This window comes from Psammomys obesus, unplaced genomic scaffold, assembly GCF_907164565.1.
Source record: "Psammomys obesus unplaced genomic scaffold, mPsaObe1.curated_primary_1811, whole genome shotgun sequence".
Classification (NCBI taxonomy): domain Eukaryota; kingdom Metazoa; phylum Chordata; class Mammalia; order Rodentia; family Muridae; genus Psammomys; species Psammomys obesus.
The window spans coordinates 2,447,506-2,461,993 of NW_026590715.1; the positions used below are offsets into that span (position 1 = coordinate 2,447,506).

The 14,488-nt window shown below is 38.3% G+C and overlaps 1 protein-coding gene across 5 annotated transcripts in view; it reads right to left on the bottom strand.

The window, feature by feature from the left end:
* Positions 1–14,488, bottom strand: part of Mamld1 (mastermind like domain containing 1) — a 135,635-nt gene that overhangs the window by 10,029 nt on the left and 111,118 nt on the right. For 4 of the 5 annotated variants that reach the window (XM_055608783.1, XM_055608781.1, XM_055608784.1 and 1 more), the window contains one exon: positions 7–250. The exons of the other annotated variant lie outside the window; for it this stretch is intronic. In XM_055608783.1, coding sequence (XP_055464758.1) covers positions 7–250 — 244 coding nt within the window. The remainder of the gene's footprint in view (positions 1–6; positions 251–14,488) is intronic. 5 annotated transcript variants of the gene reach the window in all.

Genomic DNA, 14,488 nt, shown 5'->3' on the forward strand with positions numbered 1-14,488 from the left:
ACTTACCTGCAGCATTGCAGCTAGGCAGTAGTGGAGCAGGCACCTGCCTCCAGGCCTTCGGATCCCAGCTGCCCCAAGGGGCTGCCTCTGAGGTGTTGCACGAGGAGGTGACTCGGGCCAGCTCATGAGCAAAGGAGCTGCCAGGCAGGAAGGACTCACTTCCTCGGGCATGGCGGGATGGGGGCTGTCGCCCGAGGCTGACCCGGGGAGACCTGGCTTCCCCAAGCTTGCAGGCTTTGTCTACATGAGTCTACAACAACCGATTGAACAATCCATCAGCTGTTTAGCCACAAAAGGCTTCTGACTGATTTTGTCACTGCCCTGACAAACTAATTGGGTTCTTTGACTGTTGTGGTTATACACATCAACTGGTCTGGGGGAAGCAAAACTAAACATCTTTGTGCTTTTAGCTTACTATGGATCATAGACTCCTTTGAGGATCAGTAAGAAGATACAGTCTCTCTCCACAGAAAATGCACTTACTGTGTAGCGTGTCCTCCTCCCTAGAATACCAACAAATTTTTAATGTATTTTGGTTGGTTTGGGGGAATACTTAATTCCCATAAAAGGATTCCATATGAGTGATGTCCCTCCTTAAGCAATGACTATCTTGTTAGAAGCAGAAATAAAGCTAAATCAGGTAGGTGGTTCATTGACAATGACCTTGGCATATTGGGATTCCTCCCACCCCCAACCCACGCTCACAACAGAACACAGAGTTTAACCATAGTTTGTAGGCACTAGTGTGCAGACATGCTGAGGTGAGTGCAAGACCAGTTAAGCATGTGCCTCCTCTCGACCATTCCCTGAACTACAGTCCTCACTGCACCAGACCCCAGCAGGGCCTTAAGGTTCTGGTTCTAGAGTGGGTGTGAGCTTCCTTGCCATTTTTTTTTACAAGACAAGGAGGTGTGAAATGCATACTCCAGTTTCTTCAGATAAGGCAATTAAAATAACCTTTTCTTGATGCCCACATTAGCAAAGGCTTCAAAACTCAAGTAGGTGGCTAGTAGAGCCTTGACACACTGACAAGCACACAAGTTAGCAGCTGTCATGTCTCAGAGGATGGGGCAAGCTGCATGATGGGGAGCCATTCTGTTTTTCTGTATTAAGCAGTATCTCTTGTTTTCATCTTTGAACTATAAGTGGTCTAATTTGTCCACCCCAGAAGGCCAGGGGAAAGGGGAATGTTCACTCCCTAAATCAAAGCTAAACATTTGGATGCATTCAATTCACTACAAGAAACACTTAGTGGGCACCTATGTTGGAGAACTATTTCCAATGGATGATCTATTATAGATGTATGGTCTATACATATATTATTTGAAATAACAATAAGACTACACTGGTGAATTTATTGAACATTTACTAAGCTCCTGGAACTAACTAACTCAATGGCTTTAAACATTTGATCTCACTCTGTCCTTACAAATAGCTGTCTATGAGGTAGGGGCTATTATAGTCTTTACTTTTCAGGTAAGGATATGGAGGCCCAGAGAGATTAACTAAGTTGCCCAAAGTCACACAGCTATTTAGTACCAAAGCAAGATGTGGACATGGGTTTGATTCATTCCCAAATCCACATGTAGCATGTACTAAGTTGCTAAACTGTGTTACAGAAAATAAGCCTTGAATTGGAAGTGTTATAGTAAGAGTACAGGCATGGTTCCAGGGGAGGTTCCAGCCATTTTAAGAATAAGTTCTACATATTTAAATATGGCAATAAGAAAAGGACTAGCTATTTTCAATATTTTAAAATTAACACACATCTATTTAAGATTTATAGGCCAGCAATCCCCTTTCAAGGTCAAGCATATTTTGCTCTTCTGATATTTGTCCCAGCTAGCAAGCTCAGTGAGCTCATCAAGTTCTATTTGTCTTTGTAGCAAGTTCATCAGGATGAGACAGGAGAACTATGATTTTGAAGTGTTCACAATTCTTCATGCCTACTTGCTTAGCTCCTTGATAACTCTGAATACTATTATATAGAAGTTTTATAGAAACAAGTTCTTATTGGTCCCAGACTATCCTCAAACTTACTGAACTCACTATGTAGTTGAGGAGGACCTTGAGTTCCTGATCTTCCAGACTCTACCTCCATAATGCTTGGATTATAGGTAAGACTACAAATATGTTTTCAAACATTAGAGTTTGAAAAATCCTGATATACACATATTTTTCAGGTTCTGAAACTTGCCTTATTCCTTGATAAGACTGTAAAAGCCAGACACTGGGCTTATTCACAGAGAATGAAAGGTTTGTTCGGTTTTGTTGTTTTTTTTTTTTGTTTTGTTTTGTTTATTTGTTTTAGTTTCTTAGGAATCCTCTGTAACTTAATGTCTTAAAACAGTTTAATGATGAAATTACTTAAGGAATGGACTTTTATTTACCTATAGATATTATGAAACTAGTAAGGGGTCATAGGAGAGCCCTTCAATGAATAGAACACAGGTGATGCAAAGTAGAAACAAGAAATAATAGAGCAAAAATATTTGAGTGAGATGGGGTATGGGAAGGCAAGGTAGAGGGAGGATATGGGAGGGACAACTAACATGAAAGACCTTTGAATAAATTGTATGAAAATCCACTACCGTAGATTAGTAAAGTATATACATATATATATATATACATATATATATATACATATATATATACATACATACACACACACACACACACACACATATATGGAGTTCAAATGGAGTTACCTAAAACATGGGGAAATGACACTTATGGATAACACAGGCTCAATGCCAGGAATGGGTTGCTTCTTTTTGAGTTTTTGGTCAGTGAGATCCTAAGGACTTCCAATCATTACTGGCAATCCCCATTACTCTTTGTTACTCATCAGAAGTGGATGGTAAGACCCCACTGTAAGACACTATATACCTGAGTTATAGAACCTGGAAAAATCAAGCTGGAACTGACCTGGAAGCTTCATCCTTACTGAGTAGCATACATAAGCTGGAAAGTGCTATGCATGCTACTAGAGGAGAAAAGGAATCAGTAATCTCACTCAACTCTATATGCTGTGAGCTCCAATAGCAAGTGGCCTGGCAAGACACACTAACTTGTACAATAGTGGCACAAATGTTATAGTGTAGCACAAATACTTGCTGATTGGATTTAAGGACTTTTAAGGTTAAACTATCCCAGTGCTGTTAATAATTGATCTAAAACCCCATGGTTAGCTAGGTCATAGACCCTGGGGGAGAACTTAAATTAATTAGTGTGATAACTGGGCATAAATAGTCCCCTAATTTATTTTTATTTGCATACATTAGTACATTTCTTAAGTCCCATCAGAGAAGCTTCGTTTTGCAATGTATGGTTATTAACCCAGAGACATACAACTTGTTAAGAGAGAATAAGAGACTCTGAGTACAGAGACTTATTTGGGAAGTCTGTATCAAACTCCTTCCCCTAAACCTCTAGGTGGAAGATTATAAAAGTAAAGGCAGAGGATGACTATAGTAAAACAAAATATTCAAAACATAAAAGGAGAGTCACACAAATGAGCTCATAGCAGCTGTGAGTACATACACAAGACCTATGTAAGTCCTATGCATGCACATGGAGGCAATACCAAGTGGACTTTTTGGGTTTAAAAAAAAAGAGTATGTGATTCACTAATAAGCAGATATTAGCCATATAATATAGGACAGCCATCTACAGACCTAAAAAAGCTAAACACTAAGGAGGACCCTAGGGAGTGTACTTAAATATCATTCAGAATGGCAAACAGGATAGACACCAGAAGCGGTGGAAGAGAGGAAACAGGATGGGAGTCTACAATATAGGGTGCCCTGAAAAGATTCACCCAACAGGAGATAGAAGCAGATGCTGAGACTCACAGCCAGACTTTGGGCAGAGCACAGGGAGTCTTTTGGAGGAAGAAAGGGGTGGCATTAGAGGGAAATGGAGGGGAAAGGAGCCCCACAAGGAAACCAACAAAATTAAAAGATCGGAGCTCAGGGGGTCCTGTAGAGACTGATGTACCAACGGAAGACCATACATGGAGAGGACCTAGACCACCTGCTCAGATGTGGCCAATTGGCAGCTCAGTCTCCATGTGAATCTCTGAGAGAGGGGATCAGGGGCAGCCTCTATCATTAACTCAGTTGACTACTCTCTAATCGCACCTGATGATGCAGCCTTGCCAGGTCACGGAGGAAGAGGATCCAAGCAGTCCTGATGAGACTTAAACTATGGGCTGATAACAATAGTGGAGAACTCCCCCTTTCAGTGGAAAGGGATGAAGGGAAAAGGGAAAGAGGGTGGGACTGAGGAGAGTTGAGGAAGGGGGCTTCAATTGGGATATATAATGAATAAATTGTGAAGAAAAAAATAATTGAGGGGCCGGTGGAAATTAGAGGTCATGAAATGGGGATCGATGTGCTCAAATGTACATGTATGAAATTCTCAGACAACAAAGAGAAAAAAACACAAAGAAGTGGACCTCCATCAAACATTAGCATTTGCTTACAGTGCTTTTAGCAGTTCATCAGGCAGAAAGGTCTGCAGATGGTACATGGAACCAACTATAGCAGATGCCTCAATGCCGTGGGACTGCCCTATTTCAGTAGTACAATTATGAGTGGCCTGGAACTACTTAATTTGTCAGGTGCAGCAAGATAGGAGGAGGTGCTTTAAAAAACACTACAACCCCCAGTCAAAACACAAATCCCCGTGAAGCAGAGGAAGGGATACCATCCTCTAAGTGTATCTCACATGTAACAATAGATTGCTCTTACATCTAGAAACCTCTGGCAGATCAAATATATTTGGATCACAGTTTTAGGCTATGTGGTGCAGTTTCTGTTCCCCATTAAATAAGAGGCAGAAAACATGCACATAGTACACAGGAGTCTTCCAGTCAGCCAGGTTCAAAATTGAATGCCAACTCTTTCTCTCCTGATTGCAGCTTGCTCAAAAACTTGTGGAAAGCAAGGAGGAAAGGTGGAGGCTGAGCCAAGGCCTGATTTGTTTTTTTTTTTAAATCTAGGCTTCTAATCATTGTGCTTCAATATGAAATAAGGTCTTCTTCCAATTTCATGCTCCCTCATGTCTCCCTGCTGGACAGAGCGAGCATGGCTTCTAAGCCCCTGGGCTTCCAGGGGAGCCATCCAATTGACAGTCAAGTTCAGACAACTAAGGAAGGGAGAGGCAGGATTTCCTTTGGGGACTTCCGGATTTAAACAGTGAATCTAATGCATGCATCTAAATTCATTCCCTCCCAGAGATCCATGAAACTACAGCAAGCTTATATGTTTGATTTTGTTTTAAAACCAAATTCCCACCAGAAAAGGGAGGAGAAAAGAGGAGATAACAGTACCATAATTAGTGAAGATATAAAATGCAGACCTGGACAGGTAGGTACTATAACTAGTACAGAAGAAAAATAAAGGTGAGAAGACTGCTAGACCCAGGGTCCCAGGGCAATTTGAGTGCATAGCCAGACCACATTTGTAAACAATATCAGCACTACCACCAAATAAACCCCTCAAAGAAAAACCACTCAGTCAGAGCAAAGCAGACTGATTACTCTTCAAAGAAGGTGAACCACAAGTCAGCAGAAGGAAAAATAACAGAGCTACTTGGTCTATGTGGTGAAATCTTCAGCATGCTCTAGAACAGGAGAATCAGACACTCTGGTTCTGGGTGTTCAGTGGGATGGGGAGGCGGCCAACAGAAACTGTGTGAGCTGAAAGGTGTTGAAGTAATAAGCAGGCCTCTGCCTTCCCAGGTGTGTGTCTCTCCACAATCCTGGCAGAGATGGGGCTTAATCCTTTGCTGGTCTCATCTCTTCTGAAAGCCTAGCACTCTGTCCACAGTGTTGCTCCACATCCCAGCATGGAGGTTGGAAGTTAGCTCTTAATTTCCCTTAAAGGGAAGCTGCAGACAAAGGAGTACTAGGAAAGCCACCCAGATTTCGTTCCTATGGAGGCACCCAGCTAGAAGTGTCCTGCGACTTCTTTTAGCTGAGCATGGTGGCACATGTTTGTGATTCTTAGCACTTGGGAGTCTGAGTAAAGAGGGTTGCCATGAGTCTGAGACTAGTCTGAGCTACAGAATGAGATCCTATCAAAGAACAAAAGCAAAATATCCCATTAGTAAGTGGTGAAACTAGTCTAGAAAAGAATGAAAATTATTATCTTAGCGTTAGGATAGTGAGGATTCCTTTGTGGTGGGTGGACTGTGATCAGGAGGGACATACTAGGGTCACCATTTGTGTCTCCAGCAGATCCATGAATACAGGTTTTCTACTTTTCACTTCTTTTTTAACTTAGTGCATATAGATCATCCATACCTTTCCATAGCCAGGCCAGGTTTCATAATAGAGGAGGAAAAGTTATATATGCAGGTTAATAGCAATATAATAATGCGAAATATATTTCTGTAAAGAAAAAACGAAATTCTGTATTCCAGTATGCTAGTAGGAGTTATCTTTGGGTTATTATATATTCATATTTACATATTTTATCATCCCTTGAGGTTTGTGGGCTTTTAAAAATACTTTTCCACATTTTCAAAGTTCAGTTCCAAAAGAACAGATCACTCTTGAAATCAAAAAGCAACAGAAGCACATTTAAAAAGCCCACAGGGTCCTAATATCAAACTGAATAAGCCTGTGTGAGGAGCATATATGGAAGTCTAGACCGAAGCTGGTTATGTGGATGGACAACACAGTTTGGTCCTAACTCCCCAGAGTGTAGAGTTGCTTCTGGAGTTGTCTCTGGGAACCCAGCATTAGGTGTGCTCTCTCAGAAAAGAGTGTGCTTAGGAAGCTTCTAGGATATTTTCGATGTTTTATTTCTTCCCCTGGTTGTTGGTGGTTATTTTACAGTTTCGTTCACATCTACTGTACACATTCTACAACAGATTCCCTTTACAGTAAACCAAGGGTCCTGGCAGTAGTAAATTGCTATTTCAAAGGGACAACCCAAGTTTAGGAAAAGCCACATCATTTAGAGTTTCAAAAGTTACTTTGTTATTTTCTGCTATAAATCATTTGTCTTTCTGGAGCTACTCCAGGTGCAGTAGGCGTGGGATGGGGGCATGAAACTTGGAGTTGTGTACCTGAAGTCTGCACACTATGACCATGACTTTTGCAATGTGCCTGGTGCTGGCTCTCTAAGTTCTGGTCTGCAATACCAATCAACTGATGGAATATCCACAGGCACCTAAAGTGGCTAGTTTTCTGTGACTCCTTTGTCATTGCTGCTTGTAATCCTTTTTTTTCCTACTTCCAGTGAATACTTTGCCTCTGCCTCTTCCTTCAGACCTCTCCTATTTCCTTTTCTAATGTGAATGGCAGTACTAGTTCATCCATTCAGGCATCGTTCTCTGTAGACAAAGGAGGAGTCATACTGTTTGTTCCAGGTAGTCAAGCAAGATGAAGCCAGATTGGGAGAGTCAGCAAGATCCCAGTGAGCACTTTTTGCTACCATATGGCCCTCTTTAGGTTTAGAATTCTAGAACACCTTCTTCTGAGCAACAATGGTTGCTTCCAGCTCTCAATCTCAGTTCTTTTTACTAAGGCTTAGTTTTTATCTTGGCTACTGTTGGAATTTGGTAGATCTTTCAGAGATGGATGTTATGGGAGATTTTAGGGACCTGTGGAATATGTTTCTTTTCTCTCGTTTTTACAACTGGCTATGAAGTGCAAGTGCAAAGGCCTCTCTCCTATCTCCTGCCATGCTGTGCTGTGCTTCAGCCCAAAGCAATGGGGTCACATAGCCATGAACTAGAATCTTCACAATAGTGATAATGGTCTGTCTTTCTTGTTTCATTAGTTCAGGTACTTGTTACTGCAGTAGAAAACTGACTAATGCAGTGAGGACACTGGTACTCATAGCAGGAAAAGTCCCTTCTCTGTATCAGAGCAGACTAGAATTCAACACTCCTCATTCTAGACCACAACAATGTATTTTATCATAATTCATTTGTTCCAACAGCAAGCATTTTCCCTGTTTTGAAAGCCGGGAGTGTAAACAGAGAAGGTGGACCTAGGATATGAATGTTCTATGGATATTTTAGTGAAAGCAGGAACTGTGAGTAAGCAAAGGCCCTGAGTGAGAGGAGCAGACAGTCTCCAGCACTGAGATCTTTCAATGTTACTCTGTTTCTCACTGGCAGTTAGTAACTGACACAGTTGACACTTTGGAGTTCATGATGTAGGCTTGGATTAGAAGAACCACTGTACCACCATCCTTATATTCAGGGTTATATTCTTACCAATTGCCTTTGTAGTCTTGGTGTCTCACTTTCCTCCCCACGACCTTTGATCTCTGCCATTCAACCTCTACTTTCCACAGTGGTATTTGTTTCCTTAGGTTCTCCCTAGAGAAGCTGGAGGACACTCCTGCATGCTTATAGCAAAGTTACCATTTATTGACCTGTGGACTACTACAACCACGTTAATACTGTGGTGACAGCCGATAGAGTGTGCAACAAAAAATACTGAATAACAGCCATCCCCCAACCTTGGCCAGCATATTTATCTCCAAGTCAGCATTTCCAGATGGCCTTTCGAACCCACGGCACTAGGCACAGATATGTATCCCAGGAGGGGCAGATCTGTGGTTTACCATAATTCCATCTGAGGTATGGAACTGATCACCTCCACAGAAGATAACATAGGTCTTTACTGTGAGCCTCAGATGTAACCTAGTTGCCATTATCCTAAGTGAACAATGGACCCTACTTTCACAATACCATCTTACCCTTAGGCAACAGAGAAAGGCCCAACATCTGATTCATTAGAGGTAGATCAGGGTATTAGGAATTAAACTTGATCATCAAATTTTGTTAGGCTGATGAAACTTAATAGTGGGCATATCCTAAAGGCCTGTGGACAGAGACTTTGGAATAGCTCCAGTGCTAGGAGAAGATGCATGGCTTCAGCCTGCCAGATATCTATTCCAGATAGCATTGCCTATAGTGAGTTGCAGCCACGTGGGAACATGTGTCTACCTCAATAATAGATGGATCACAGAAGTGTGGTTTTTGGTTCTACCTTGGAGTTATGATGATTTTAGCATGTTGTGGGGTTGGGGTATGACATAACATGATGTAATAAATAGCCCAAATCCTGGGCCATCCACAAGACTTCCTGGAACCAGGCAGAATCCTAGTGTATAGTAATAGACCAATAACTACAGGAGACATATTTGGGTGTATCTTGGTTCCAGAGAGAAATTTCCCGAGACAGACTATTTTTTCATCGTACTTTCCTTTTCTTTCATCACTCTTTTATATTACATTTTCAAATAAATTTTGTGTACATGCATATGCATGTGTGGCGGTGTGCTCATGCCACAGCACATGTGCAGAGATCGCAGGAAAACCTGTGAGAATCAGTTCTCTCCTTTCATCATTCAGGACCTGGTAACTGAACTCAGGTTGTCGTGTTTGATAACAAGCACTTTTACCAGCAGCACCAGCTCTCTAGTTCACTCATCTGTTCCTTCTTAAGAAACACCAGTAATGTACTTGAGACAAATCAGTATGTGGATTGCTATATAGTACTAAGAAAAAGTTGACAATACACCAACAGCAGACTTTCAGCAAATCTGGGCCTGGATGTTATCCAGTTTTGAAGCAGTTGAAATAACTTCAGGCTTTGAGAAAATAAGCAGCCTGCTTAGAATTTCTTTTAAGATAGGAACAACTAAAGTTGTTATAAATAACTAATCCATCAGTGCCAATGCCAAGGTGATGCCATGTGCAATAAACAAGCATAAAGCATAACTTAATTTAGTATTGAAAATAAGGCACAGATCTAATCAGATAGTAATCGGTACAGGATAGAGCTTCAGATAGAGCATTTACAACAGCTGTATAAAGGAAACTCAATGAGATTAAATAAAAGATGGTAACAATCTAATAAGGAAACTTAACAAAGGATGAGATCAATTAAAATTAAAATAAATTCTTGAGCTGAAAAATACACTCAGCAAAAAACAAACAAACAAACAAACAAACAAAAACCACTTAAGAAAACACTAGTCAGCTTCAAGATAGAAAGTCAAGTCATCTTTCAAGACTTAAAAATAGGCAGTTGGAGAATATAATAATGAAAAGGAATGAAGAAATCTTGTGAAAACTTTGGGACTGTAAGAAGAGAGCAAATATTTGGGTGTTCAAGAAACACCTGAGATTGGCAAAGGAGTAGACAGCTTATATAAAGGGGTAATAATACTAGAAAGTTTTCTAGGCCTAGCAGAGGGTTCAAGTATTACAGGTAGAGAAACGCCAAATAGCTCCTGTCAAATTTACCTCAACTCTGTCTACTGCTATCTTATAACCAAAGTCTCAAATGGTGAAGGAATGTTTATAATTCTAAAGGGAAGAAAATCTGTTAGCTGAGCATATTATACCTAGTAGAGCTTTCTGTTCTAGAGGAGGGATTAACACATTTCCAAGCAGAAGCTGAGACCTTTTACACAAGCAAACACTAAAGCAAAAGCTACTAATGGGTGAAAACTCAACATGGGAAGGAATCCAACTCACAAGAAAGAATAATTATAGAAATTGATAATTATCTAATTCTGTAATCATAGTGCATAAATTATTCATAGCCTTAGAATAAATACTAAAGCAAAAATGAAAAATGTAAATACATTAATATACTAAAAATGAACAATACACAGAGCCATAAAGTGGAGTATCAAAGATTTGAAGCATGTGGAGAAAGCAAGTGTACATGGAGAATGTTCTTATTAGAATATTTTCTCTTACTCTGGATTCTGTTGTCATCTTTACAACCACACTAAGTTGCTAACATTTACAAAATAAATGATTTTTATATGTCTCATGGTAGCCACAAGGCAAATATGTATAATAAGAAACTCAAATATTATAAGTGAGAGATCAAACACATGACTGGAATAATTTGCTTATCCACAAAGGAAGACTGTGAGAGATGGGGAAACTAGGCTACAATATGATTATAAAATAACTATAAATTACAGTGATAGTAAGATCTTACATACCAATAATTACATTGAATGTAAATGAATAAAATTATCAAATGAAAACACTTAGAGTGACTAGGCACATAAAAAGGAAAGACCTAATCATATATTGGTAAAAATAAACTAATTTATCTTTAAGAAAACACTTATCCTAAAAATGAAGGGATGATATAAAAAAATTTCACGTAAAATGGATTCCACAAAAGCAGCCATTCTTATGTAAAAAAGAAATAGATTTAAAATCCAAAACAGTAAAAAGAGACAAAGGAAAAGTATTTGGTAGTGTCTAAGGGGTTTGGATTTTAATATCTCATTAGCACCCAAACTCATCAGTTGAAGGCTCTGTCTCCAGACCATCATGTTAATAGAATCTTTAGGAGGTAGGGAATAATTAAAGGAACCTAGGTTATTGAAAGAAAGAGAGAGAGAGAGAGAGAGAGAGAGAGAGAGAGAGAGTTGTCTTTGAAGGTGTTTGAAGGCCTTGGCCTCAATTTGTCTAGATTTAGTTTTCTAGTCAAAGGAACACGAGATGATTTGTTCCACCATTCACTCTCACTGTGATGTTCAGGTTCATTCTAGGCACAAAACATTGGGGCCAAGCCACTATGGACTGAAATCTCTCCTCATTTGGGTTGTCTCCAGTATTTTGGTAGAGAAAGCTGTTGGACACATGCCATGAATATCTGAATATACAAATGTGTAATTCAAATTTGAATATACCTGGAGGAAGAGAGAGACTTCAATACAATAGTAATTGGAGACATTAAGACTTTACTTTCAGCAGTGGGTGGATCATCCAAATGGAGAATCAAGAAATAGATGGCAGAGTTAAATTTCAGCTGAGACCAAATGGACCTAACAGATATATATCTGTAGAACATGCCATTCTGATAGCTACAGAATACACATTTTTCTCTGTGAAGACTATTATGTAAGATAGATTTAATAATAAAACATTGAACAGTATAGATAATACAATATGCATTAAAACAAGAAAGACTCAAATTTAAAAGAACTGAAATTATACTGGATACATTTTTTTATAATCACACTGCAAAAATGTCAGAAATAAAGAAAAAAGAAACATTAGAGTCTGTAACCATGTGGAAATTAAATAACTTATTTTTGAATACCCTATGATTCTAAAAAGAAATAAAAACTTTTCCATTTATTATTATTGTTATACACGCATGTATATACAGCATTCATATATATATATGAATGAGTGTATATCCATGCACCACATATATGGAATACCCACAGAGTTAGAGGAGATCCTAAGATACCCTGGGACTGGAGTTACAGATGGTTTTGAGCTACCATGTGCGTGCTAGAAGTGGAATTCAGGTTTTCTGGAAGGGAAAGCAGTGCTCTTAATCCCTGAAAAAGAAAATTTAAAGTTTCTTAAAGCATGTAAAAATAAAGATCCAACCTATAGGATACAACAAAAGCATTACCAAGAGGGAAATTTTTAACAATCAACACCCACATCAAAAAGAGAAGGATCTCCAATACTGCATTCCAAGGAATTAGAAAAGCTAAAATTCACTGAACCTAAATTTAGAAGAAAAGAATGAAAACTCTGAGAATGAAAATCTAACAAACTAAAAACGAAACAAAACAAAACCCCAAAGAAATGGAGATTTAAAAAAATGCAATCTAAATGAAACAAATCTAAATGAAACAAAGAAATGGCTCTCTGAAAAGATAAAAGAGAGACAGTGAGATGACTCAGTTGGTAAAGGAGATTGCTATGAAAGCCTAGTGATCTGAGTTCAATCCCTGGAACACAAGTAAAGATGGAAGGAAAGAACCCACTCCACAAAGGTGTTACCTAACTTATATATGTGTTGTAGCATGTACTTCCTCACATCATGGACACACAGTAATAACAATGACAACAACAATAATTTAAAAGAAGACAAAACAGACTGCTAGGTATGTTAAGAGAGACAGATCAAATCAGAAATGAAATGCAAGATGTTACAATAAACACCACAGAAATACAGAATAGGCATTATTATGAATAACTATATGGCAAGAAATTTGGTAAATTAGAAAACAGACAAATTCCTAGTAGACATATATATCTTACCAATGCAAAATCATGAAAAAATAGAAAATCTGAAAAGACCAATAGCAAGTGGAGAGATTGAAAAAGTAATATAAATGTGCCCCATCAAAGGAATGCTAAGGACTATATGATTTCATGGTTGAATTAATACCAGTTTTCTTAAGCTATTTCAAAAAGCAGAGGAAGAAGGAATTTTTCTAAACACGTCACATGAAGCTATTAATGCCACAATTCCAAAACCAGATAAATACCCCAAACAAAAAAAAATACCTACAAGCCAATTACCTTTCATAAACACAGGTGTAAAAATCCTCAACAAAGCATCAGCACATGAGTTCAACAGTGTATTCAGAAGACTATCGACCATAATCATATGAAACTTCTAATAGCAAAGTAACAAACATGGTAAACCACAGCAACAGAGAAAGTATAAATACCATATGAATGTAAATAAGGCATATGATAAAATCCAACATTACTTCATGATAAAAACACTGATCAAATTGCCCCCCCCCAAAAAAAAAACATACTCAATATCACAAAGCCTTTCTTGATAAACTAGCATTAACTTACATGAAAACATTCTTTCTAAGGTCTGTACAATAAGGTAAGGATGCTTACTTTCACCATTTATTCTTTTGGTGGTTTGTTGCTATTATTGTTATTGTTAGTCAGGGTCATGTTATGTAGCACAAATTGACATTGCATTCTCAATTTTCTGCTACTTGAATGCTGAGATTCCAGTCATGCACAACCATACCTGGCAACACTTACCATTTTATTCAAAATAATCCTACTTAGGACACATCCAAATTGGAAAAAAAGGTCAAATGTCACTGTTTTCATATGTTGTGATCTTACATATAGAAACCCCCAAAGCTATTTATATGCTAAATAAATTCACCAAAATCGAAGAGTATAAAAACAACATAGAAAAATGCCACATTGTTAAATACTAATGGTGAATTGTATGAAATAGCAATCAAGAAACAAATATGATTTTCAGTAGATTTAAGAAGGGTACCTATGCACAAATTTAACTAATGAGGTGAACGACCTCTATCATGAAACATTTTAAACATCAATGAGAGAAACTGAAGAAGACAATTAAATGACATCTTTTGTTCATAGATTGGAAGTGTCAATATCACAAAGTGATATTATCAAAGTGCAGGTGGTATTCTTGTTAGAATTAGCAAAAATAATTCTAAAGTTTGTATGGAGACACTAAAACCAACAAATAGCTAGAGCTATCTTGATCAAAAATAAGAAATCAGGAGAGGTTAACAAGCTAAAAAGTCACAGTAATTAAAGCAGCATATTATTGTCATAACAATAAACACATAAGCCAACAGAACATAATAGAAACTATCATTAAAACCCTTTATCTATCTATCTATCTATCTATCTATCTATCTATCTATCTATCTATCTA